The following is a 27,663-nucleotide window of genomic DNA, read 5'->3' on the forward strand; positions in this document are numbered from 1 at the left end:
GAAGAGATACCCTGTGGAACCACTGTCCGTTCTAAAATGGTTTTTAAGTTTCATATTGCATTGAAAATGGTGTATGTCAATCATTAAATCCAATGTTTTCTGTTTGGCAGTGGGTACAAAGGGTAAACTTTTGGAAAGTACAGACATCTCAGATGGGCTCAACCTATATGAACTAGGGCATTTGGAGTTTCTTTTGGGGGTGTCTGAGCCCACCCAGTCTCTTGTGTGGGCAATACTGTTTCTGGCCAAACTCCCCTAAAGAGAAATTTTAATTTTCTGCCTTCATTGTAATAATAAGATAATAAACACCTTGTACCTGATCATAACTACTCTGCATAAATAAATATTGATGGCGAACCAATCCTATTGGATGTTTTTAAAGGAGATCTCCACCCAAACACAATTTAAAATGTAAACATAATTTCAAGCAACATTGGAATATACATTAATTTAAAATTATGCAGCCTTTTCATGAGTTTTAATGTAATAATGTGGTTTGGAACAGTTATCTAGACCTGGCCTGGAACAGATTATAGTGATCAGTATGTTAGGGGTTTCTCTGTCGTGTTGGGCTGTTTAACAAATTTTGGTTCGAAAGCCAGAGTTTCCTTTAATGATTTAATGATTTTTAAGTAAACTTTAGGTATGGAGGTTGATATAATAAAAAGATCCCTTATTTAGATAACCTCAGGTTCCAAGCATTCCCGACAGTAGATTCCACTTACTTACTTGTATTAGACTTGTTGTTAGGAAGAGCTGACAGGAGTGTGCTGCTATAACTAACAATGAGCCCTGTCCCTGCCATATAGCAGAGGTGGAGCACATAACAGCCCATTATGTAGCACTGTACTTTTTTTTTTTTTTCAGTTAACACAAACTGCAATGCTGTTGCCACACTTTGGTGTTTATGTGTAGTTTTTTCACAGATATTGCATTGTGGTTGTGTTGAATCACTGTAAGCTCCACTGATAAAGGCCCTCTTTAACCCTTGCATCTATCATTATTTGTAGGTTGTGACATAACAAACTGTATAAGTTGGATGAAACTATTAGATATTTCTGTTTATGCTGAAATGTACCCCCTGCCCCCCTCCTACCTGTTGTAGCAAATGCATTGTGTAGGTTAATCTCATCTAGGTGTGTATTGTGTGTAGCCAGCCGGCTCTGTCTGGCCCTCCCCATGTAATTGCCCCTATTGTGAGGGCACACAAAGCCAGACCCCATAGTGACACAATACACATAGTTACCCCTTGTGAGAGCAGTGCTCTGTCTAGTAAATGCAAAATACTGAACTGGGCATGCTCACTAGGTGGCTTCCCATAGGCCCAGTAGGTAGTAGCCAGCCTGCACTCTTGTTCCTTAGGGAATAGGGAAATACACACAGTTGGGGGGAATCTTCTTGCCGCAGCTAAGGTAGATTCCAGGGGAACACAGGGGAGGGGGTCCTGCCGTAGCTAAGGTTACACCCCAGACAAAAGGCTCCTTGGAACTCTTGGCAGCCACCTTTGTAGCCAGAAAGGGAGCAGCCCCTGTCGTAAAACCAAAACAGGATTTGGCTCCTTCTGCCAACCCAAAGGCAGCTTCCAGAGGGGCCAATCATAGCTAATCCCACTGGGCCTATGGGAAGCCACCTAGTGAGCATGCCCAGTTCAGTATTTTGCATTTACTAGACAGAGCACTGCTCTCACAAGGGGTAACTATGTGTATTGTGTCACTATGGGGTCTGGCTTTGTGTGCCCTCACAATAGGGGCAATTACATGGGGAGGGCCAGACAGAGCCGGCTGGCTACACACAATACACACCTAGATGAGATTAACCTACACAATGCATTTGCTACAACAGGTAGGAGGGGGGCAGGGGGTACATTTCAGCATAAACAGAAATATCTAATAGTTTCATCCAACTTATACAGTTTGTTATGTCACATAGGTAATCTGTATGTTTCATGTGTGCCCTCTTCTGTTGGATGGGGGAATGTTGGCACTTTGTAAATGCATGTTCTTGGTTAAATTCCTGGTTACCGATATAAAAAAAAAAATATATATATATATATATATATATATATATAAAATATGATAAACTGACCATCTTAGAAGTTATTTAGAAATGTAACATTTTATTTGGTGCCACGCCTTTTTATTGACGTTGACATTAACGGTACAATGAAAAAGGTTAATTGCAAGGGTTTTTATAAGACCAGAGAAAAATGCTCCAGTCCAAGGGAACATTCCAAGGGAACACCTCACTGCCATATTACTTCCCTTGTGTTGGCTCTGGGATATCTTTGCATCTTATAGCCACACAGTACACCTCCCTTATCAAGATTAGATACATATTAAATATCCATGCTAAATGATTATTAGCAATTCAATTAAAGAGGTGGTTCACCTTCATAAAAACCGTGTATTTGGCTTTCTATCCACTAAACCCATTCTTGGCCCTGGACCCGGCCTGCTGTAAGTGCTAATGCACGTCTCTGTGCCTCATCACTCATATATATTTCTATTCACTGGAGCACATCTCTCACTTAGGGAAACTAAGAAACAATGTCAGTAATCCCCTGCTTAGGAAAGATCTTTGAAAAGGCTTATTACGGTCCATTGCCAATTGGCAAGTTGATATCTACGAAGCCATTCATTTTTGGTAATGCATAAAGGGAAGATGTCTTAATTGCATGAAACAATTAAGCCCCACTATTAATTAAGCAAACTGTTTTACTCCATATAGATCCATAGCAATTTGATTTATTAATGCTCCATATTTTTTAGGGATCAGATAAAAATGTGCAATTATTTCATTTTGGGGTTAAGTAACTCTATAATCCCTACCTGCTATTTACATCAGGGATTAATAATTTAAAGTGGACTTAAAAACCCACGTTGTAAATCTGCAACTAGATGATCCCTTTAAGTGCATTTAGAAGCATTTGTAAACTTGAAACACAGTATTCATTGTTGCTCTGTTATCGGGAATGCTGCTACCATGAGAAACTCACCTCAGGCGGCAGCACCCCCAAAGTTACCAGGGGTGGCAAAAAGCTGTTTATAAAACAGAAATTCAGCTCTGCTAGTGTGAAGAATGCAATTGGGCTTTCTCATGGGCCAAAAACGCCCCTGTGTGTTATTTATTTTATCCCATGATCTGACTCTTAAGGTGGCCATACACGCAACAATCCTATTGTTTCTACCTCCTTACCTGCCGATTCAGCCCTGAATGGTGTGTGGCACATCTGACGATGTTTCATGCCACCGATGGTCGCACGAAACATCGTCAGATCGCCACGTGTATGGCCACCTTTAGGCCTTGACATTAGGGTTCAGCTTCATATTTGAAACTGGAGGAAATGTATAGTATTAGCCTGAAAAATATCTGTGCGTTTAATGTGTCATGTTCAAAGTATTGATTGAAGTATTGAATTCATATGGGGCAAAGTTTAAAAAAAATCTCTACTTTGAGATGGAATTCATTTAAATATTCTATTGAACACATCTTTACACATACATCCCGACCACTTAGCAGCAGCTGTAATATTCAGTCTTACACAGCAGCACAACAATATCACAAAGAAGGCTGGAGAGAGGAATTGCTCCGAGAGAACTTCTGTTGCTCCAAAAAATGGGTCAAACATTTATTTTATATCATTTTGTTTGTACCAGGATAGAGGTGTAATGCTATGGTGAGTACACATGAGCAGGGCTGTACTGCTGCCTCTAATACAATCTGCATTCTCCTGCCATAGATTCTTTTATGCTAGTTCAGACTTTAAAGGGGTGGTTCACATTTAAATTAACTTTTAGTATGTTACAGAATGTCCTATTCCTAGCAACTATGCAACTGGTCCTTATTGTGCATTTTTATAGTTTTTGTTATAGTTATAATACCTGTATAATAATACCTTTATAATACCTAAACCCCAGTTTATGTGTATTGTGTGTAAAGCACTGCGCATATATGCAGTGCTATATACATTTATAACAACACAAAACATTGATGCCAATACCAGTCATGATTGTTACTAGCTTAAAAACAAGAACAACCAGAAAAAATGCTTCACATACAAATTTAATATAAATCCATATAAATTCAACACAGTTTGTTAAAACTGGTACCTATATATACACCTGGACAAGTAGAAAGTGCTAGAAGGGGCAATAAAAAAAGAGCAGAAAATAGAAAGCTTTTGGGCATGAGGGCTGGGTAGGCAGGGTACGAATATAAAGGGCAGGAGATCCAGGGTGAGGGAATGGTTCTCCAGTCAGTAGATGCGTCTTTCATATTATTGGGTTTTGTTAGAGGCATGGCTCTGGTAAACTCACGGTAAACATGGTGCTAGTGTGACTGTAGGATGGGTGACTATTATTCGGAACTCCCCAAACACTAGCAGCAAATGGGGGCCTAAAAACTAACAATACACCTACCAATAATATCATAGGAACCAAAGTTTTATACGATTATTGGTACATGTATGGTGGCCTGCCAATCAAGATTGACATCCAGGTACTATGGATATTGGTTTAGGAATAAGGCAGGTTGTGCATCAGCAGACACAAAAGTACAGATGAGCTGATGTGGAAGTAAAGAGAAACTTCAGCTGCTTTTCACTTTCCTATGGTGATTTGTAAGTGTGTATAGTTTGCTAGCAGGGATCTTTACGAAGTGACTTGTGCAGATGTCTTAGACATCAAGTTAGTTAGACTGATTTAGTAGGCCTATCTCTATGGCTGTGTGTGTTAGAAGGTTGTGCTCTGTATTAAGTAAAATAAAACTGAATTAGCTGCTTTGTGACTGTATTAGGAGGCACTCTCTGTCAGTAAGCTTTGGCTCTGTGCTAAGAGGAGCAGCTCTGGAGTTTACTGGGTGGCTTCCAGCGATGACGATGACAATGAATGGCTTCGGGGTAGGTAGGCTCCTCCCACTACCCTCCACTGAAAAATGCTGGCATCTTTGCCACCCAGTGAGATAAGGTGACTGTCATCATGGGTAAAGCGGACATTGGTCACATGACTCCCATGGCCAGAATACACATGGCTGGGTGCCTGAGAAGATAAAGAGTTATATTACTTTCGCGAATTTGTTTTACTGGAACAAGTTATCATAAGCAATCACTAAAAGGAATATTGTGATCTTGTTATGTATATATATATGTGATTCAAATGTCATTTGTATCATACAGTGAAACCTCAATTTTACATATCTTGATTTTAAGTTGCCCTCATTTAACATTTTTTTTTGTGGTCCCACCAATATATAATGTATAATGCCCGGATTTAAAATTTTCCCTGATTTTATACCATCTATTCTGGTCCCCTAAAAAACGTAAATTATTTACTGTATCCCTAACATCACATTACCATATATATCACAAGTGCAGCAACCCATGGTATTAACTTAAAGGGGACCTGTCACCCAAACATAGAAAGCTGCATAAAAAAGTCCTTTGCAAATGAAACATGAAAAACAAATTCTGTTTTTTATTAAAACATCCGTACCTGTTATAAATGCATTTAATAATCTGAGCTGTCAAGCATATATTGCCTGCCCCACTGAGGCATAGAGGTGGGGCAGACAATTATTTTCACATTCTATTCAGCACTCCCTAGATTTATTTATTCTATACATGCACATGGTGCCAGATTGTGGACATGAACAAGATTTTGGGATGATGCAAAGCTTGTATTAATAAGTGTTTACAAAATGGCAGCTGCCTGCTTGCTGAAACTGTGTACTTGCAAGACTGAGAGAAACCAGATTTATATGTATGTATGTATGTATGTATGTATGTATGTATGTATATGTTTATTTATAAATCGCTTCATATGTACGCAGCGCTGTGCAGTAGCATTTATATCATTTATGTAGTGTATGTAAAGTTTATTTTGTGCAGCTTACATATAACAGGGATTTGGAATTATTTTTTTAAGGTGAGAGGTCCCCTTTAAGCCTTAATTTGACTGTTTTACTGTAATAGTGCAAATTAGCCTCTTGTTAGTAAGTTAGCCACAGTGTAGTCAGACAGTGGCCTTGTTACCTTTGGTTTATTGCAAGGATAGCGGAAGAGGTGAACCTTGCAGAAGTCATCTGCGACTGAGACGAGAGTCATCCCACGAGAGCGAGCAAGAGCATTAATATCTGTCCCATCAGACCCCTCAGGCCAGACCCCTGAGATGAACACAGAAAATAAAAAAATTTACTTTAATTAAAAGATGTTAACTTCATTAAATAACCTAATTGTATTTAGCAAAAGACACACAATTATCTGAAGGATATCTATTCAGGGTGTAAAGCTGGCCATACACCGTGGAAGGGTTGCCAGGCTCAAAGATTTCTACTCTATTTGGCCACCCACATGCTGGGTGAAATCTCTTCCAATCATTAGCCCTGGATCTGATGACTGGATCATACTGTACAACTTTATGGAGCAACTTAGGTCCTTGGCCAAAAGGATTTTCACACAGATATGGTCAGGCATCCGCTGGGAGGTCCCAAAAAGTGTGATGTCAGCATGCTGTTTTACAGAAATGCCAATTGAACTGCATTTGACTTCAGATTTATTTTTTCGTAAATAAACAGTACCCATTCTATTCTTATTTATACCAGAGTAGCGTCAATAAGCCAGCTATCAGATTTAATCAAGCCAGTGTTTGGGGCCCTCTGCTGTGGGGATATAATGGTAACTGACAGCATAAACTAAGATCACATGATATGTCCGCCCCCTCGCTTTATACTTGTTTTACGTTATTTACACAATGTTACACTTTGCTTTCAGTTTACAACAACTCACTTTACAGTCTCAAATTTTACTTCCAAAAATGGCCATCTTTCTGGAATGTACCCTCACTGCAGGGCACTGCTAGACACAAATGGTTGCAAGTAGCCATCCAGCTCTCTATCCACTACAAAGACTCTCTATCCACTAAAACAGTGGTGGAACACTGAAAATATATATTGGACTGTCAGATATATGACCTCCATGCTGAAATGGAGCAATCCCAATGGATCTACTGGCCTGGAATCTGTGGATTCTGGCAAATGCCAGAGGGGCACCTGTAAGATTTAGACAGTCTTATTGGGCCTGCGGGTGCTGTTTGAGCCATTATGTATGTATACCAGGGCCTGTTTTAAATCCCAGTCCAGACCTGTGTATCTAACCCTATTTGATATCACTTGCTAAAGCATATTAGTCAACGATTGATCCCACATAAGCAATCTGATCTGCTTTTGGATTTATAAACATTTTTTAAAGTCAGGAACATTTTAATGAATCAGTACATTTACTTTATGAAGGCTGATACCGGTGTCAGTTCATAAGAATGTGCCTGAGCATATGGCATATACTTTGAGCATGGCAGATTTGGATGACTATAATTGAAGTTCACAATAATATGTGTCACCTAGCATGTCCTCTGACTAGCAAGTGAGTTTGTCAGCTCAGTTTTTCCCAAGTGACAAGCAAGAAAGCTTCAGTGAATATCTCACTGATGCTGCCCTGCAAAGCATTTCCCAGGGAGTTCCCCCCACCATTTAACAACAAAGTAAAAAGTTACCTGTCTGGCCGTAGCCAGGGACATGTACAAGAGGCAGCTTGCAAGAAATAAACATGCAAATAAGAAATGTAAAGTTGCACATAAAATACAATGCATGCATCCCCAGTACACACAAGCAGTTCTGAATACATTATTATTATGTAGTTATAAAGCACCAACATATTCCGCAGAGCAGTACAATTAGGGGGTTTATACATGAGAACTACCTGTCGGGATAGATGCACACACTGGACAGTTTGGTTATAAATATCAAACGGGCCCCGACCCTGAGTTGATAAGTAGAGTCCCTCAGATCATGTGATAAATCACGGACTAGAGAGGATGCAATGGTTACATTTAACTCAAAGGCAATCTGTTTGCAATCAGTGCAGCCCAGCAAATTGCATTTATTAGATGCAAATCTAATTTTACAAATGATCTGGTTAACATAAAACAGAGGCTGACGGTCACTTACCAAAGACATGGTATCCCAGCACACAGGTGTAAGTTGCCCACTCCCGATCTTTACTTTCAAACCTGTTCCTGATGAGTTTACACCCTCCAGCAATGTCCCCTAAGAACATAACAAGCTAAAAGTGAGACATAAACAAGACAACACTTTGGGGCATAGTTAGCAAAGTGTGCAAATAGAGCTTTGCCCGGTTTTCTAGAGGGAATAGTTCAGCGCTTATCCTATTCACTTCTATAGGACTAAGGAATATTTCTAACAAGATTACCCTTTTCCCTTATATCTTTAAGAAAAAAAAACAGCGAAATCTCATTTATAACAAAAACAGAATTCCTGTTATATCATTCATTTCATTCTATCAAAGCACACATTATATATATATATATATATATATATATAATAACATAACATATAACTAATTTATAATGACATAGATTTAATAACTGTTAAAAATCACAGTAATATTATAACATAATCACCAATACCCTCCAATCAGTGATACTTACAGTACAGTATCTCATAGTCACCAGAATTGGACATAATATATTTTCCATCTCTCGACCAGTCCAAATGTGTTATAAAACTTGAGTGACCCTATAGTCAGAGATGTGTGAAAGAAAAAAAAAATTTAAAGACAAGGGTACAGAAGTAAGAAGGGTGTAAGTTAGACAGAGAGGATAATAAATACCAAAATAAAAAACAGAAAACAGTAGGGGTGATGGGCCATGAGTGACGACTGACCTGTTGTGACCTTGGAAATGTGCAGAAATCTTTTATGATCTCTTTAAAATGTGTATAAAGGGAAGATAATGGGTCTGAGAAATAATACAATATGAAGTACAGTACAGCCAAAGAATAGCAACATTATTTTTTAGGACTTGATGGCGTTCAGCTGCCAATAGCTAAGTTCAACAGCAGCCACAAGGCAACAGGCTGAACACTGCTGATTTAAAGGGGGATTGCTCTCTACAAAATGAGTAATGGAAACTGATTGTGTAAAAGGTAGGGAAATGTAGTTAAAGGTGTACAAGAAAGAAGAGATCATAAAAGATGTTCAAATATAACAACAGTAGCATGTGTGAACAGGGCTGTATGTAGGTCCCTAAGTACTAGACCTTAGCATGCCCCCTCCCACAGGCGGTCCTGCTCTACTGTGGATGCACCAATTACAAAAGAGCCAGGTACTCCCCACCCCCCAACCTCAGCTCCACCACTGAATTTAGCTGCAAGTTTTTGGTGGTGGGCAAGAGGGACCTTTTTTGCGCAATTTATATTTATTTTCACAATTTAGGCACCCAGATGCCACCCCCCTAAAGTTGTCACTTTAGGAATGGCCCCTTGGGTACCTATAGGGAAATATGACCCTGTGTATAAGGGAAAAATGTACGGTAAGGTAAGAAAAGGAAAGTATGTGCCATGGAACTGACAGTGAGAGTAGAATGAGCTGATTATAACAATGACAGGCCCAGACTTGTAATCTTTGAATTCTGGCAAATGCCAAAGGGACTGCTGTAAGATGTCACAGACAGTCATTTATTGGGCTGGCGGGAGGCTATTTGGACATCTGTGTGCCTGAACCTGAAAGATAAGTTGTGACTAAGTAAAGGCCAAAATGAAGAAGATAGAAAGGCGAAGTGTGGAGGGTTGACAGTCTCTCACCACACACTTTCCATAACGTGTATACCGGTGTACTCTGTCAGAGGTAAAGCTGTCACCCTCTCCACGAGGGCTGTCTCCTTCCTCTCGGCAGATGTCTTTTTCTTCCAATGATATCTCTCTAGAGCACTCTCTTTCCACCCTATGGTCCTTCTGTCCAGTGCTGTATATGTAAATGACGTTGTCATGGGATCCAATAGCCAGGTAGGTACCATCTGTCAAAACACAGGAAAGGGAGAAGTAAAATATTACAGCAGGCAAGAAGTTTTTAAAGAAGCAGTCCATATTAAGATTAAACAGAAGGTTGACTATTCTAACCCATGAAACACCCCATCCACCATCAGACTTCTTTTGGTGTTTTGTTTTTTTTCTTTTTAATATTCAATAAAGGACCATATTAGGGGTCATTTTCAAATGCAAGTGCAGTGTGCAAAGTGAAACTTTTATCCCATAAATCCAATTTAATTGCCAATACACTCCAAATTGTGTCCACCATGACTGCGCTTGCTTTTTGCCAAAAATCATGTGCAAGTTGCGCCTAGTGTTTTTAAGATGGAGGTTGTGTCACTTCCAGAGTTTGTGTTTGATACAGAATTTGTGTAATAAAATAATCCCTTATATTAAGGTGAGAAACAAAGAAACATATACAATGTTCAATGTACTGGAAAAACCCTTACTACGAATCCAACTGAAGCATTAACTCTTTTTACACAGGATATAGGAAAATTATTCCTTAATAAATAAGAAAGACATAAGGCAAGATCCATCATTGCTCTCCATGGTATCCCAACCATTTGTAGTTACAAAAGTTCCAAATCCATTCTCTGCTAGGAATTCAAATTAATGGGGCTAGAACTGGAAATCTGCTTAAATAACTAAATACTAAGTGAGTGCTCCTTGAAATGTATTTATCACTTTCATCAGCATTTTAGTATCTTATACACCATTACTTCACGGCACATTTTTCTATTACTTACCTGGTGAGTATCTGACTACAGACAGCTGCTCATTGCCATCTGAATGCATGTAAAGAGTGCAGTGAGACTGAATATCCAGGACCACCCACCTTTAGTAAGGAGAAAGGAGAGTCACATGACAGGGCATAGGTACAGAGAGAGAGAGAAGCAAACACTACCAATAAATCAGGTGAGTTAGACAGAAAAAGAGCTAAAAAGAAATGACGTAAATAAAGCATTAAGGTACATATACGAAGGAGATATAAAGAATAAAGGCAAGACACCTTTAGCACTTACCTTCCAGTGCTTAATCCTACACAGACCTCTCTGCCGTTAGGATGGAAGTCTGCACACAGGCCAGGATCCTATAAAACAAAGGAGTCTAAGGTGTGGGAATAAAATGACTGTTGCTAAACACTTGTTTACAAGTCATATGCATACGGGGTCACTTACAAATGTGGAATAAAAGTCGAAAAGTACAAAAAACTGCACCATTAGCCATTTTTCTTCACTTTGTACCTTCCCTTCCACACTGTCAGAATTGCTGCAGGTCTCTGTGTTCAGTTTCGGAATGAAGAGACTAACGCCCTCCCCCATTAATACTAAGCTGCCTGTTCTGCAGTGCTGTATTTATGTGAAGTGGGCAGAGGCACATAGACATCCCCCCTAACAATCTCCTAACTTGCACAGTGGAGCCCTGTACATACAGCCTGCAATATGGCAGTCCTTCAAACAGGCATCAGTATGCTTACAGTGAGGTTCCTACTACATTCAGTCTCATCATTCAGGGGCAATATGGATGTGGCCTCAACAGGGCCAGAACTAGAGGTAGGTAGAAGGAGCACCTGCCTAGGGTGCAATGGTGGGGGGGGGGAGCACTAGGCAGGTACCTCTTCTGCTTACGCCTAGTCCAGGATTGCTTATCCCCGGTGTTGCTTAACTCTGTACTCCCCCCTCTGTCCGCAACGTCACTGCACATGCTTGTGCCCGCACCAGACACATATGTGGGTTATGGGGGTCAAGTTGGCTATCTGGGTAGCCTTGGGCTGTCTATAGAATCATTCTAGCCACAGTGGGTGATAAAGAAATCCTTAGTAATATACTGCTACAATTACGATGGGTCAAGCTGCGAATGTGTTACAGTACAGGTTATGGTACATACAGCTTAGTGAGTGCAAATGTGCTACACCAACAGCTACATCTGCTCTGTGTGTCACATTGTTTCTCTTACCTCCAGTACACACCCCCAGCTCAGTGTATGGTCAGAGCCATTCCATAGGCAAAACTGCTTGTCATGCCCACAGGTTAGGAAGATGTTCTGAGAAGGATGTGTAGCCAGACCCCACAATTCATCTGTATGCCCCTGCAACACCAACAAAATGTACAAAGGTTTATATGACAGTATGAACAAATACAATAACGGCATAATCTGAATAATATTATTAGTATTTATAATTCATGGTAAACTCTAGTCACTATTTGGATGCAACTATGCTGAAAATATTCTGGTGGGCATCACTACTGGCATTTGGTGTTAAAATTACCATCTGTGTCTGATTCTTTAGTCTTATGTTCTCTGTGGCAATTGACACAGCATGCTGTGGGAACCCTAGAGCTATAGCCACCTTTGAGGGTGACAATAGGTTTCAGAACTTTTGCCCACAACTGCAGCTGCACTTGCAGGTTGTAAATTACCCCAAACAATGTTTAATATACATGTCATCTTACCTGTATCACAGGTGTGAATCCGAGCTCCATTGACCCCTTCAGTAGTGCATTCTTTGTAGTTCCAACCAATAATTCCCCTCCAAGGCCCTCGGCAACTGAACGAACTGCCCCAAAATGCTCTGATATCTACTCAAGAACAGGAGAAAAGTCACGTCAAAAGGAGCATGTGCCACTTTGATGCCCAGTTACCCAAAGCTGTGCCTAAGTCTCTGCTATGTGAGAAACTGCTCTGAATTAAAGTCTATCCAAAAAAATTATTTCCTTTTAACAATGATTTGGTCAAATGTGATAACTGTTACACTATTATTTAAGTCAGTGGTGTTATTCAGGCATTGTGTGATGTGTTAAGGCTCATAGATAACTGCTCCACTGAACACACCTTACTCCCTCACCTCACTCTCCTTTAATTGGCTCAGTGTCTCACTCCACAGCACCACACGTCTGTCTTTGCCCCCTGTGCTGAGAACAGAACCATCACGAAGGGCGGTTAGAGTGGATACGCTACCCTCATGAGCTCGGGTGTGACGTACTATCTGATAGGTGTCTGAAAAAGCAATAGAAAACACAGAAGGCTAGAGACATGTGGATAGAGACAGAAACAATTACATTTTTTATGTAGTTTTACTTGAAAATGTGCAATGAAAACTGTACCCCTAGAATGAATACTCTGTACCCCCTTCTTCTAACTCTTTCCAGCTGTCAAATGCGGGTCACAGACCCCAGAAACCAAAAAACTATTGGTATTTGAGGCTATAATTGTAGTGCTATTGTCCCTTTTTTATTATTTATCTTTGTTGGTAGAATAATTTGGACGCTAGAAACAAGATATTTGCTGAAATTCCAAACTGGAGAGCTGCTGCTGAACAAATAATTAAAAAACACAAATAATAAAAAATAAAGACCAATTGGAAATTGTCTCAGAATATCACTCTCTAAATTATACTGAAAGTATAATACCCATATTCATATATGTAAGTCTCACCTTTTGCTCCTTTACCCAAAGTCCTAGTATCTGCCGCACTTCTTCCCCAGGTCAAAATTTGACCCTCTGAATCTCCAGTCAGCACATCCCCTGTTCGGTCAAACAGTAAACACTGTACATACCGTGGCTTCTTGTACTTCTACAAACGGAAAGCAAATCAAATAGCTGAAAACCAAGTTGATTCCAATATAAATCATATTTTTTTGGAGGATGCATTGTAATAAAAGTCATTTGTGAGCAAGATGTGAGTAAACAGGTCAAGTTAAAAGATATGGGGGAATGAGTATCATGAAGGCATGTATGCCAAAAAAGTTAAGAGAGGAAATGCTGGATAACAGTGGGTCACCTCACCCCAAAGATCCCTTGCTTCTTAGTAAGGGAGGATCCACTCCATGTCCAGAAGTGCACATGAGATTTGCCCACAGTGACAATGTTACTGCTTTCCACTGGGTTAAATGCCACACATAGTACAGGCTCATTAGTGCTCTGCAAAAGAAAAGAGACTCTGCTACTCCATATCATACTTTCAAACATTGCAGATTGCAGCTTAGTGCAATTTTCTCTGTCATTCTTGTCCTAAACAAAGAAATGACCACCCCTCATACCCACATTCTTGCCTTTTACTTGAATTGAAAAGCCTCATACACTATTCACCATTCTTTCCCATACAGAGTCCCTGTACTTTTTTCATAACATAATCCACACAATCCACACTGCACATTCTACCTTAGTTTCTGCTATCTTGTTTCCTCGCACTGTATCCCAGACCGAAAGCACGTGGTCATTGCAATCATCCACAACGCATAGAAATGAACCAGAGTCCTGGAGGAAAAATTGTGGAATAATTTTAAAAGACATGCAAGCAGAGATAAGAAACATAGAAATATATATATAAAAAAACAGAATTTGCATTCAGAAGAGATATCTCTTAAAAGGCAGAGTTTCTAAAATGCTTACGGCTGTTGAGAAGGCAAGACATCCCACACCCCTCTCAAAGAAGCCAAGTCCAATCTGATGTAATATCTGGAGAGTACAAGAATCCCATATATACACCATGGGCTGCAAAAAATGGAAAAAAGTCACATATAAAAAAATGGATTTAGAACTATATAATTTATATTTTTATATATTAATTTTATCCTCATTTCCTATATAAAGTTATATGAGTAATGTCTCCCAGTAATCATACTGATGATTACTGATGAAGGTAACTCCATCTCCTTAGCGTCTGGCTGTTTTAGTATGGTGAGAAGCTGTCATTGGTGGGATCATGAAAAGAAGTCCTATTTATGGGATAAAATACAGGGCTTCCTGGAATATCTAGAATAGTAAGTTAACAACTTGGTGTGATAGCGGTTGTATAAAAGGATTGTGACAGTGTGCCTTTAAGGTACTTTTAATAATACATTTTTAACCTATTTTCTATGTGTGTACTTGGCACCTTGTATAGACTGTTGTTCATTCCCCTTGTTAAGGGGAAAAGTTGAGCCTTGGTCCTTTCACACTGCTTTTGCATCTGTAGCATCTGCCAATTGTTTTGGGTGTGCTAGCCTGTTATTGCCATAGGCTTTTATATGTGGTAACTGCTACATCTTATTTGAGGATATTAATAAAAAGCTGCTGACACTGGTACACAAAATTCATGGTGCATTATAGCTACCTTGCAGGGACATAGCTATAGGGAGATAGGCTGAGCAACTGCAGGGGCAGGTGTTGGAGAGGCAGAGTGGGGGTGGATAGTGGGTAACAGCATTTGTTGGAGGCCCAAAAGAATTACTGCTGGGAGCTTGGGGCCATGAGGTTACACCCCTGCTCATTTATATGTTTCTATTCAGAGATGATTTTTTTTAAGAATTTAGCCTAGATGAGTTGTAATAATGTAGAAAGATGTACTAGATCAAACCAGGAAACAATGTGGCCCATTACTATGGCTTTATAGCATACGTCCCATCTGTCAGACCTGTGTCCATCCTGTACTCTCTGCTTCTGCACTTTGATACTCTTGCTTTAAGGTTGCCCAATAGATATATTAGACACATTTTAGTTCCTTATACAATGTTAAGATTTTTACTGCACATTCAAAGGCTAATGGTTGTTGACTTTGGAGCTGGAAGCCCGTGTGCTCTTGTGACACCTATTTATCTGGGAAAAGAAGGAGCAATTCTGAAAAGCACTGAAATAGATCACTCTTTGACACTATTTAGCAATTAATTGTGCTTATTTATACTACTTAACATGCCATGCAAATCACATTTCAGATCAGCCTCCTCTTGTGAATAGCGCACAATTGCGTACATGGACACAAACGAACCTTAGTATTAAAACCAGCTGGCCCTGCTGCTAATTTCAGGGTTTTATCAGCAGGATGGGTCTACACACAACAGCAAAAAATTGACCGGCACGACGAGTGTGATGCAAGCAGGGCTTAGCCCCTGCGTGTTTATTCAAAATGTAGCAGCAACATTTCGGGGGCGTACAACTTCGTCAGGCAACACAACAGCCCTGCACCCAGTGAATAGGATGCTAATGCACTATTGATACTGAACCTGATACAATTCATACACAAACAGCATATGCACCCGAAATGCTAAAGCAAATTCTAGGGCTCACTATTTAGCAGACAAAATGAAGCTGGAATCAAAAATATTCAAAAGCATGTTATTGCTCTTATTTGGGTTCCCACAAATAGGTAGAGTTACAGATATCTTTGTTCTTTTACCAAAATCATTCCAGTAAAATCCTGTATATATTATACATATATTACTATATCAGACCAATATAATACCACAGAATCTATATATCACATAAAGTTAATAAACAGATAGAGGGATGAATAGAGACTTTTCTATTATGCTTTATTTTTATGAACTGTCTTTATTGATTTCATGTGAAGCATTGATATTTATTATTGTACTTTATCTGAAACTAAAGTCAATGAAATCATATTTGAACTTTGTATAGAAAAAAAAAAAAAGATTTTTTTTTATTTTTTGCACTTGAATGAGTATACTGAATCCTTTTGATTGATGTGCACTTATGATATTGGATTGGATTTTCGAGGACTCACTACTTCATAGCCACTCTTGTCAGTCTTGGGTTCAAGAGTTTGCATGTATTACTAGAGGCAGTAACTCTAAGGGGCAGATATATCAAAGTGTGAGATTAGATCTCGCCACAGAAAAATTCACCCCCTCTCTAGTTATTCTCACGGGACTTTTAGAGGTGTATTCAGGGGTGTTGTAATAAATGGGGGGCAAAATGGGCAATTGCCCAGGGCCCACCAGTTACATGCCCTGTATTGTGAACTCTTCCTTATCTGTAAGAAAGCAATTTGGAAACATGAGGGTTTTTATTATCTAAAGTTTATTTTTTCTTAATGAACAATTTTTTTTCTTTACATGATGATTAAGGAGGATGTAGTGAGAGTAAATGAAATTTAAAAATATACATTTGTGAAATTAAAAGAAAGCATTTCAGAAATTCAGAACAAAGCCATATTTATTTGGTCTGTGTTGAAGTGTCCCTGCTGCAGTATGTTTCATACTGTTATATGCTATAGGCTCTGATATTCTCACCTTACCATCCTTGTCTACTCCAGCTGTTTGCCCTGAAGCCACTCTAACGCCATCAGGATGAACTGCTAAACTGCATGAAAAAGGATTAGAAAGAAAAGGTCAGATAAATGTTATAAATAAATGTACCATTATGCTTATCATTACACAGGTTGCCCCTGTTTTGATTAAACATAGTCAGCCTTTTTGTAGGCCTCTTCCTTCTCTGCTTCCTTCTTTGCTTCTCTTCCTTCCTGCCTTATTCTTTCATTGCTTTTGCTGCCTTCCTACCTTGGCTTCACTTTCTTCTTTCCAATTTCCAACTTGATTTTGGTGTTATGTTTATTTTTCTGTTGAGACTAATTATAAGCTCCCTTGAACTGATGCCTTGGGATTCTACCCAAGCTCAAGAGCTGTAACATTGGTGTGACCAGGGATTTTTTTCCCAATGAACGAATGCAGACAGGCAAGAGGCATGAGAGGGCAGCAAACTTTGTAAGATGGCCAAACTGGTTGGATAGGAAGTAGCCCAAGCGATCTCAAGTGATCTGACCACACATTTGGACCTTGTTTTTCAGTGTTACTTCTGTTTGTTCCTCTCTCCTTTCACCTACCTATATATTTATCTTACTTCTCCAACTAGATTTTTTTTTTAAACTTTGTTTTTATTTTCATATTGTCAGACATATCTGTTAAGACATTTGTTATGGTATTTTGTTTCACATTCATGTCTTTTTAATAACAAAGTGTTTAAAATATAAAACATTTAAATGTAACTTTCATAACGAGATCAAAACTTTTATCTCATACCTGTTTTCTTTGGGCCTTATGAGAAGTAGCTTTCACTGAAAGTAGTTTGCCAACATTCTGTTTATTTGTTGGCTCCTTTGGGGTCCGTAGTTTTGTTGTTCTGTTTCTTGATTTTGTTGATTTTGAAGGTACTGGGATGCTTCAGTTATGAGTGGGTGTTCCCTGAGTGTTTCCATGTCGTACCATGTGGTTTGCCTAAATGTGTAGACTGTAAGGTGTCTAATTAATTGTGGAAGGGAAGATATGTATGCAAAGTAATCAAAAATGCAATGGCACTCAGAGCTGCAATCGGGACAAGCCCTTGATTTCAAACTTTATTGCGGTAGTGCAACGTTTCGGGGTAAAGTGACCCCTTTCTCCCCTTGCTTGAGAAAGGGGTCACTTTACCCCGAAACGTTGCACTACCGCAATAGAGTTTGAAATCAAGGGCTTGTCCCGATTGCAGCTCTGAGTGCCATTGCATTTTTGATTACTTTGGATTTTTGGAGGGTGCCGATCCCCCAGCAGTGTGCACCGGGCACATAATCTAAACTGGAGAGCTAAGGGTGTGCGAGGAAGGTCTCTGGTTCGCTTAAGATATGTATGCAAGCCATGTGTTGAATAATTTTGTGGTGTTTTGTTCTTTCCTGGTTGTTGCCTCCAACCAGTCCATATAAAAGATATGATGTAATTTTTGTTTTACTAATATTATAGATGGGGTGTCTTGGGTTAGCCATTGATGTAATATTATCTTCCGGGCTGCTGCCAACAGTCTCCCAGCCAGTTGTTTTTCAGGTTTGGTTAGGTGTGTGTAGGATGTAGTTTTGTAAGTATCGCCCATTCTACGTTTGTTTGGAGGGGTTTCCCGGTTACCTGTGTCCAATATGAGGCTACTTCATTCCAAAAGATTTGTATCTTGGGGCATGACCATAAATTATGTATTAGGTTTGCCTTTGGGGAGCGGCATCTGAGGCCTTCGTCTGAGGGTAGGTTTCCCATTTTGTGTCTCCTTGCTGGAGTGAGATGGTAGTTTTCTTGGTATTTTCTTGGTATTTGCTTACTGGGATCAGTTTCATAGTCCCTGTGTGTTGTTTTAAAATGTCTGTTGTAGTTGTGTTATTTGCATATGTAGGTAAATATGTGGGATTGTGAATGGGTATTTTTCAATCAGATTGGTTTGGGATATATTTGTGAGGTCCTTTCCTTTTAGGTCATAAATGTTGTGAAGTCCTTCTTTACTCCATTGGAGTAGGGTGGGATTGTTTAGGCCTGTGGGGAAATTTTTGTTTCCTAGCCATGTTAAGTATGGGGATATGTTAAGTGTCAATTCATGTTTTCGTCTCACAGCGTGCCATGCTGTGTGGGTATCAATGAACAAAGGATTATCTTGCACGGTTTGCGGGAGATTTGTTGAGGGTGTGTGTAGTAGGTAATTGGTGGAGTATTCTCCAAGTAAATGTTGGTCTAATGATGTTGTTGTATAGAGATCTCTATTTAGTAGCCAGTCTCCAGCATATCTAAGAAGAGTCGCTTCGGGAGATTAAGTCGTCCTAAGTGTCTTGATTGTTGCAGTTTAGCGAGACTTATTCTGGGGCGTTTTTTGTTCCAAATGAACCTTCTGAAGATATTGTTCAGACGTTTTAGATCAGTGGTTTTAATATAATAGGGTAACATCTGCATGGGGTATAATAGTTTTGGGAATAGGAACATTTTAATAAAGTGTATTCTGCCGGAGAAGGTTAAGTTGATATGTTTCCATTCTTGTGTAGGGTGTCTATGGTTTTCCTTATGTTCAGTGCATATGTTTTTTTGTGGTTTGAGGGTATTGTTATGCCCAGATATCAGCTAGATTTTTTTACCTCAGCTTTTCATGTAAGTCTTTCATTGGAAAATCTAGTTTTTGCTCTTTTGCAGGGTCAAACTGGTGCACTCAGTTTTGCTCAACTCAGTAGCTGCATTTATAGACTTGCACTGACCCCTCACAGTTTGATGCCAAAGATGGGGAGGTCAGTTTTGCTATATAAAAGATAACAGTGTTGCTATCCCAGTTGGTCTGAGTTGGGAGAGGGTGGGTTGGGGTAGGAAGCTTGTTCATGCACACAGACAGTTGTGGTCCTGGTGGGTTCCAGCTACCCAGTCCTCTATTATGTGTAACAGGAAATGGTATTTTTTTTTCTTAAAATCCAAAAACATTATTACGCTTCCATCAGACAAAGCATTTTCTACACCTGCAAAACCTGCATCCATCACCCCACAGATCTGCATATACAATGCAGCAGGCCTTCATCATACTGTACATTTCCCTGGTGTGCATATAATATATGCAGATTTTTCTGGAGGACTTCCCACCTAGAAAAGCATTTTATTTGTGAAGATACCCTCCTAATTCTGACCAGCATATTGTCCTGGTTGTGCTTTAAAACACAGTGTGTGCGCTTCAGCCTTTATGGTGTTCAATGTAAATGGAAATTTTAAAAACAATACTTTTCCCAGAATTCCTTCTTCCCCACAGAAGAATAGTTACAAAAGAGTACTCTGTGCACTGCTGTGAATGTGCTGGAATGTATACTAACAGGAAGCAGTGACACAGACAGCACGTTTAAAAACATGATTTAACCCATTGGTTGCTTCTGAAGATAGATAATGTGTTCCCCTAAATTGTTAAGATTCTATAGTGAAGTGTAGTGGGATAGTATAAAGTGCATTTGTATTAACACTGTAGCTATGTTGCCTTGGCTAATATTATTAAATAATGTCATTATTGTGATAATCATAAATGTAAGAATGATGTACAGGTATCGGACCCCTTATCCGGAAACCCATTATCCAGAAAGCTCCGAATTACGGAAAGCCCGTCTCCCATAGACTCCATTTTAATAAAATAATTCAGAATTTTAAAACTGATTCCTTTTTCTCTGTAATAATAACACAGTACCTTGTAATTGATCCCAACTAAGATATAAATAATCCTTATTGGGTGCAAAACACTCCTATGGGGGTTAATTAATGTTTTATTGATTTTTTAGCAGACTTAAAGTATGGAGATCAGAATTACAGAAAGACCCCTTATCCAGAATACCCTTGGTCCCAAGCATTCTGAATAACGGGTCCTATACCTGTATAGCATGCAAAAAGTGTTAAAAGGCAGCGGACTCACCAGCGCACACAGTCTGTGTGCCGAAGAAAATGCCGTTGAGTTCCACGAGAGACATCACAGATAATGATGACGCAGGCAGTAAAGTATATTACCTCTCCTGACTGCAGCATGCGGAGGATACATCGGGAATCCCGACCACGGCAACCATAGCTATTGGCTCAGTTAAGGACAAAGCACTAATGACTATTGCCAGGTAAATGGGGTTTAGATAAAAATCACAAAATAGAATTAAAATCTTGAATATGAAACACAGTTCCAGAGATAAAATGTGACTGCAAATTAGGGAACACATATAAGAGTTAAGGATACACCCATTCTAGCTGAAGCTTCTCACTGGGCAGTTCTGGCTTGTGGTCATCATGGTTCTGCATATTTGATGGTATATACATTGTGATTGGGCGGCCACGGAGAAATACTTTTACAGTAAGTCCTTCTGGAGGGAGAAATAAAATTTTACATTTATCATCATATAGTATTCACGTAAATAAGTCACTAGGTATGCCTGTTAGAGGACAAGGAAAGACTTAATCACTAAGGGTTGCTAATTTGTTAGCCTTCTGCACCCCCCAATGATTACAATCACTAACCTCAAACCCCAGGCTGTTGTTCCGCTTTGCTGAAAACTATACCAGCGCTGGGTACTATTGTCCCTGAGATCCTTGCTGCTTTACTGAGTGTTGGGCAATAGAGCACTGAAAGTCAAAGACTTGCTATGTTCTGCATGATTGGAACCCATATCAGCAGCAAGAATTGGAGACACCAGAAGTAAGATGGCAGCACTCCCTACAATAGTACCCATGGCTGGCGCATTTAAGAAAAAAAAAAATGATTTCATAATTATATATACATATGCCAAAAATTTGACAAACGAGTTACAATATAAAAATAGGGTCCTGCTCACAGGAGCTTGCAATCATATATATCTGAATCACCAAGCAATCATGACAAATCTAACTATGCTGCTTGGAGAACAAGAAAGAAACCTAAACTGCTGTTAGGCCTAAAACTGAAACCTTTTTCCTAAAGATACAGAACAGAAATACAGCAACATCCCTCCTTCTGTGGATTTAAATGTTGCACTGGCAGCCCTCCAGACATCTTTCCAGTTTCCAGGATCTGACTACCTGATCTATAATAAATACCTTGTTTACTTTAAAAATAGTGTGTAACATTATGTACTGACCAAGATTATAATTGCTCCTTCTTGAGCCTGATGAACCTGAAATATATACCAAGATATAAAAAATTATACATAATACATAAGAATAAGACATAATACATAAGAAAGGGTGACAGTAACAAATAGCAGCCACTAGTGGTTTTGTAAGCCTAGGAAATCAATGAATTCCCAGGGATATACTCGCTGCTATACAATAAGGAGGCTCTCAACCTATCTCTGATTAAAACAACCTTTTTATAAAAAGGGGCTTGTTGGCTATCAGTTACAATTTTAAGCAATTTATAATTACGGAGACAAACTCACCAGATTAAACAGAGGGCTCGAGTGCCCATGCTCCAAGCCTTTCATTGAAACTGTTTACTCCGTTCAATTAGCCTCACAGCTCAAAAAATTTTGAAAGATTCAGGTCACTCACTGCTCCTTATCGGTGGTCCGGGTGCTATGCCCCAGACCCGCAGCATTGGGGAAAAACACAGCATCAAAGCGCCATATGGCACGCACCCGCACGCACCCTTCTTGAATCTGCTATCCCAGATTGTGAGTAAAACGGGCATGCACACGTGCCAGGGAAAGAGCTGTGAAATGTGGCTGATCGGTGTGTGGGGCCTGAATGAGCTACCTGGTCTAGATTAGCTTTTGTGCTGTATAGTGAGCACTAGTCTGGCAAAGCCTTTGCCCAGTTTGGCTACCCACACCCTGCACCAAATCATGTTGATCCAATCATTGGCCATGACTGGATCATACTGTAGTGGGGGGACCTGTCAAGCGAGGACTGCGTCAACAAGCTCATTTGTTTCCCAATAGATACTGGACAGATTTTCAGTCATATATCAGTAGATATTCCTATTACAATGAATTAGCTGTAACTGAGGCTGTGAATAACATATTCCCTACTATAAATTATAAGAAAAATGAAATAACAGATGAGTACAGTGTTCATACAAAGATGCTGAGTTGATGTATACAAGCCAAGGTGACTTTTAATATCCATGTATTTTCAAAGAGGGAGACAACCTACAGCAAGTTATATACCGTATATACTCAAGTATAAGCCGAGTTTTTCAGCACCGAAAATGTGCTGAAAAAGTCACCCTCGGCTTATACTCGAGTATATGGATTTAAAGATGTAAGTGTCTGGCATCCCCCCGTGGACAGACAGATGGACGGACTCACGCACGCACGCGCGTGCGCTTACTCACGCGTGTGCTCGCCTTTCTAAGTTGCACAGCTCTGAAGTCAATGGGAAGCAGACTGTGGTGGGCATCAGGTATTTTTTTACCACGCTACAAATATTGACAATCAAAATGTTCCATGTGAAAATAGTCTAAGTCCCCATTATTTGCCACTTAGACAATAGAAAGCTCTCTGGAGGAGCAAACAGCTATTTAGTATCTTGAGGGCAGCATTACGGGCTGTTCAACCAAGGTTCGGGCCTCACAGCAGGATGGGAACAAACAGGAGGATGGGAGCGCACACAGCAGGATGGCAAGTACTTTATACTTAGTATGGCAGCTTCCTTAGCCTTCCCAAACTTGCCTGACAAAAAAAAAAAAAACAACTTAGCAGTAGCAGCTGCATTTCCAACCCTAGGCTTATACTCCAGTCAATACGTTTTTCCAGTTTTCTTAGGTAAAACTAGGTACCTCGCCTTATATTCGGATCAGATTATACTCGAGTATATACGGTAATATTACTTTTTCATAAATACTGTCAAGGGATTAACAATTGCTTGTTAAGAACCAAGGCAGCATATTGTAATTGCAGTAATTATTAAAAAATGCAGTAATTTGACTTTTGTACCCAAGGCTTATTACAAAATCTCACTAGCTATTTCACAATGAATCACTGCTGGCAGCACAAGCATCCTCTTGATTCCTCTGCTGTGTCATGGGCTGGATACCATGGCATTAAGTGAAGGGTGGTGAATGATATTTATATTAACTAGACAGAGAAAAAGCAATTTAAACGCGTTATTTTGTTCTAATTTCAAATAATAAAAACGCATTTATCAAAAAGCAGCAAAGCCAGTAACGGGAGAAAACTGCTAATTGCACGGCTGCTTAAAACTTGTGCCGAGGTGAAGAGCAGGAACAAACAGCAGTGCATTGTAACACTCGGTAATGGCAGCATGTGTAGCATCAGCTGATAATCTACAGAAGGCATAAAGAACAGGGTTATGCTGATGTCACTTATAGTTTTTGCATGGATTTAGCAAATGTCACTGCAAAAGCCACAGTTGGCCACAGCACATGTAACCATATACTCACAAACATCATGGCTTTTTGTGAGGCCATTTAGATGTGTAGGCCCAAAACTTGACAATCCCAATGCAAGCAGTCACCTTTATAGATCGACACAAACTGTGACCAAAGGAAGGCAGGAAAACAAAATGCTAAAAAACCTAAAGCCCCATGGGCTATACATGTTATGCAAAGGGATATCTACAAAGACTGACCAACAGGGTTTACACCCACAGTAAATACAGTTTGTATCAGCTAGTATCCCTCTTCATCTATATTACACTGAAGGTACTTTTCATATAATCAACAGGTATTTGGCTTACACTGACATGAAAAATGAACATGTGGTTGGCTGAAATAACTTAAACAGCACAACAATGTCTTTAAGAAAGTGACAAGAAATTACACTTTTCAGGAACTACTTGAATAATCATATAAAAGGCTTACTCTATAACTATCTAGTGGCTCCTTTTTCATAAACTTTCTTACCACCAAGTAGATTTGTAGATGAGACAGATTTTCTCTCTAGTTTTTTCACTTTTTCTTTTGCATCTTTGACCAGTTTGTCAGATGTACTACTTCTATGGAACCTGAAAAAAAGGGGGAAATAAAGCTTGCCCATAAATTTCAGCTAATCATACATACATGATGCAGAGCAGAAACAGTCAGGGCTGTCTTCTGAAATCATAGGGCCCTATAAGCCTTCCTTGCCATTCCCCAGTAAATCTAATTGTGCTGTTATCTGAACCAAACCCCAACCATTTCTCAGCAAGTTCCTTCCCCTTTGCAGCAGTCTGAGGCCACAATGACACTTCCAAAAGTAATAGGAAAACATTAACATGGTTAGGAAAACCATTAGAAACCTCAGATAAATGTTCTCACACTTTTCCTAACGATAAGATTATCAGTCCAACCCTCAAAAACAGACCAGCAGGTGGCGCTGTTGTAAGCCATTCATATTAACAGTACACATTCCCCTTAATATCTGAGAATCTTGAAAAAACCAATAATGAATGTAAAGTGCAAAATCACTGTGGTTCTTTTTATCTTCTGTGTTTATGTGTCACCTGATTTTAAGGATTCACATTTGGTTTTACCAGGCACATTGATTTGGCTGAATTCAAATTGTGTGTTCCAAAAAGAGAAACAAAAGGAAAAAGTGTAAATCATTTATTAAACACTAGTATCACCCAAAACTGCTGTAAATTTGGGATACATCAATTCTTACAATGAGAGTGTACATTACACATGTCTCTCAGTGGAATTATGAGTGGGGCATAGCACTCAGTGGACTTTTCTGCCACTTCTGAACACTTTCCTGCCACTTGTCCCTCTAGCTGCCCACAGAAACAGCTGGTGATCCACGAGGAGTGGGGGCAGTTGGTGCAGGTAGATGACTTCACCAAGATACCTCTCAGTGCAATGTCCTGATACTGTATATTTTAGCTTCCTCAGATACTGATTGAGTAGATTATTTACCACCCATTCACCAACTTAAACTGGACCTGTCACCCTAAGAAATAATTCCAAATCCTTTTCTATCATGTTAGTTGAGCAAAATAAACTTTACTTACACTATATAACTTATTTAATTTTTTTCTGTTTCAGTATTGGAATTTACAGTCACAGCCAACAGGCCGGTGCCATTTTTTGAACAATGTTATTAAGGTAAAGCTTTGCATCCCCCCCAAAATCTTATGCATTTTCTATTGAGGAGATGTCTGGGAAGTGCTGAATGGAAAGTTAAAGTGATTCAATAGGTATAGGTATAACAGGTATGGATAATTTAATTCAAAAAATGATTTTGGTTTTCATGTTTAAGTTTTAAAGGACTTGTGACATTGAGGTATTCGTATTCGTATGCAGATTCTTTTCATGGTTTTTTTTGTTAGTGCTTTTTATGTTAAACTGTTATAATAAATTACTTGATATTCGTACTTTTAGTGAAAATAATTTTTTTACGTGGTAAACCACTAAAATCAAAATGTTGATAAATGGGCCTCTCTCTCTCTCTCTCTATATATATATACACGTATATACACATACAATTAATTTTCAGCCCCTCAGGTTTATCAGGTTTAATTGTTCACAATTTCCTTAACCAAAATACATTTCCTAACAATTTTTCAAACAATCTCCACCACAGGTCAAAGGTGGAACCCAACTAATGGCTGTGAAGAATGCAAGGGTGACACGGTGGTTTCTTTACTTTCAGACCTTCAACTTTACGGTGGAACACCGAGCAGGCCGGCTGCAAGGTAATGCAGATGCATTATCAAGGTCCTGAGCTTAATGACTTTGATGACTTTTTAGTTGCACACACATTTTTTTCAAAATAGGTCATTGGTTATCACAATTCAAATATCAGCGGATAAAGAAGTTGTGAACAGTTTAACCGGAGAGGCTGAAGCTAATTTGATGCATATATGTATTGAGTATTGATATCTGTGCTATTAAGACTCTAGGGCAGGGCTGTCCAACTGGTGCCACAGCCCCCCTCTGTGTGGCCTCCCACCTGTCTGGCTGCTGTGACTGCTTACCATTGTGTAAGATTAAATGGCCCCCTGCATGATTCACACATCAGATTCAGGCTTTAATCCCCTGCATTGTTTAAACACGTAATCCCCTGTACTGTTCACACCTTTTACTCCCTGCATTGTTCACACCTCAGACTATAGGAGCAGTGCTAGCATTGTGTCACTGTATGCTGCCTGTATGTGCCATACTCTGCCTGCTTTATGCTGCCTGTGTGTATGGCCCACACAGGCAGCATAATGGAGGCAGAGTATGGCACACAGGCAGCATAGGGGAGGCAGAGTATGGCATACAGGCAGCATAGGGGAGGCAGAATATGGTACACACAGGCAGCATAGTGGAGGCAGAGTATGGCACACAGGCAGCATAGGGCAGGCAGAGTATGGCACACACAGGCAGCATAGAGCAGGCAGAGTATGGCACACACAGGCAGTAAAGGGCAGGCAGAGTATGGCACACAATGGCAGGGCAAGCCAGGGAGAGTATGGCACACACAAGCAGCATAGGGCAGGCACATACAGGCAGGGGAGGGAGAGTATAGCACAAAAAGGCAGGGAGAGTATGGCACACACAGGCAGAATAGGTAGGCAGAGTATGGCACACACAGGCAGTACTCTGCCTGCCATATGCTGCCTGTGTGTGCTATACTCTGCCTACCCTGCCTGTGTGTGCCATACTCTGCCTGCCCTATGCTGCCTGCCCTATGCTGCCTGTGTGTGCCATACTCTGTCTGCCCTATGTTGCCTGTGGGAGGTGAACCTGGCAGGGGTTTGTTCTGGAAGTTTGTTAGCATTTGGAAATTATATGGTTCCTAAAGGTGTGTAATTATATGCTGGGGGTTGCTGTGCTATCCATGAGGGAGGAGGAGGCATATGGATTTAAGTGTGTGTCTTAATA

At 39.8% G+C, this 27,663-nt stretch overlaps 1 protein-coding gene across 2 annotated transcripts in view; it reads right to left on the reverse strand.

Moving 5' to 3' along the window:
* Window positions 1–4,044: 4,044 nt before the first annotated feature.
* eml3 (echinoderm microtubule associated protein like 3) overlaps window positions 4,045–27,663 on the reverse strand; it is a 39,411-nt gene continuing 15,792 nt past the window's right edge. Inside the window, exons 5-23 of one of the 2 annotated variants that reach the window (XM_018093444.2) lie at window positions 24,721–24,821; window positions 21,995–22,030; window positions 21,121–21,244; window positions 20,812–20,961; window positions 16,890–16,959; window positions 14,272–14,373; window positions 14,041–14,136; window positions 13,666–13,800; window positions 13,315–13,453; window positions 12,725–12,876; window positions 12,333–12,458; window positions 11,836–11,967; window positions 10,902–10,969; window positions 10,626–10,714; window positions 9,652–9,863; window positions 8,499–8,586; window positions 7,999–8,097; window positions 6,029–6,159; window positions 4,045–5,036 (exon numbers count right to left, since the gene is read on the reverse strand). In XM_018093444.2, the coding sequence (XP_017948933.2) occupies window positions 4,851–5,036; window positions 6,029–6,159; window positions 7,999–8,097; window positions 8,499–8,586; window positions 9,652–9,863; window positions 10,626–10,714; window positions 10,902–10,969; window positions 11,836–11,967; window positions 12,333–12,458; window positions 12,725–12,876; window positions 13,315–13,453; window positions 13,666–13,800; window positions 14,041–14,136; window positions 14,272–14,373; window positions 16,890–16,959; window positions 20,812–20,961; window positions 21,121–21,244; window positions 21,995–22,030; window positions 24,721–24,821 (2,236 nt within the window). In that variant the 3' untranslated portion in view covers window positions 4,045–4,850. The remainder of the gene's footprint in view (window positions 5,037–6,028; window positions 6,160–7,998; window positions 8,098–8,498; window positions 8,587–9,651; window positions 9,864–10,625; window positions 10,715–10,901; window positions 10,970–11,835; window positions 11,968–12,332; window positions 12,459–12,724; window positions 12,877–13,314; window positions 13,454–13,665; window positions 13,801–14,040; window positions 14,137–14,271; window positions 14,374–16,889; window positions 16,960–20,811; window positions 20,962–21,120; window positions 21,245–21,994; window positions 22,031–24,720; window positions 24,822–27,663) is intronic. The other variant, XR_001924443.2, reaches the window with a different exon arrangement.

The sequence above is a fragment of the Xenopus tropicalis genome, chromosome 4, assembly GCF_000004195.4.
Source record: "Xenopus tropicalis strain Nigerian chromosome 4, UCB_Xtro_10.0, whole genome shotgun sequence".
NCBI classification, from domain to species: Eukaryota; Metazoa; Chordata; class Amphibia; order Anura; family Pipidae; genus Xenopus; species Xenopus tropicalis.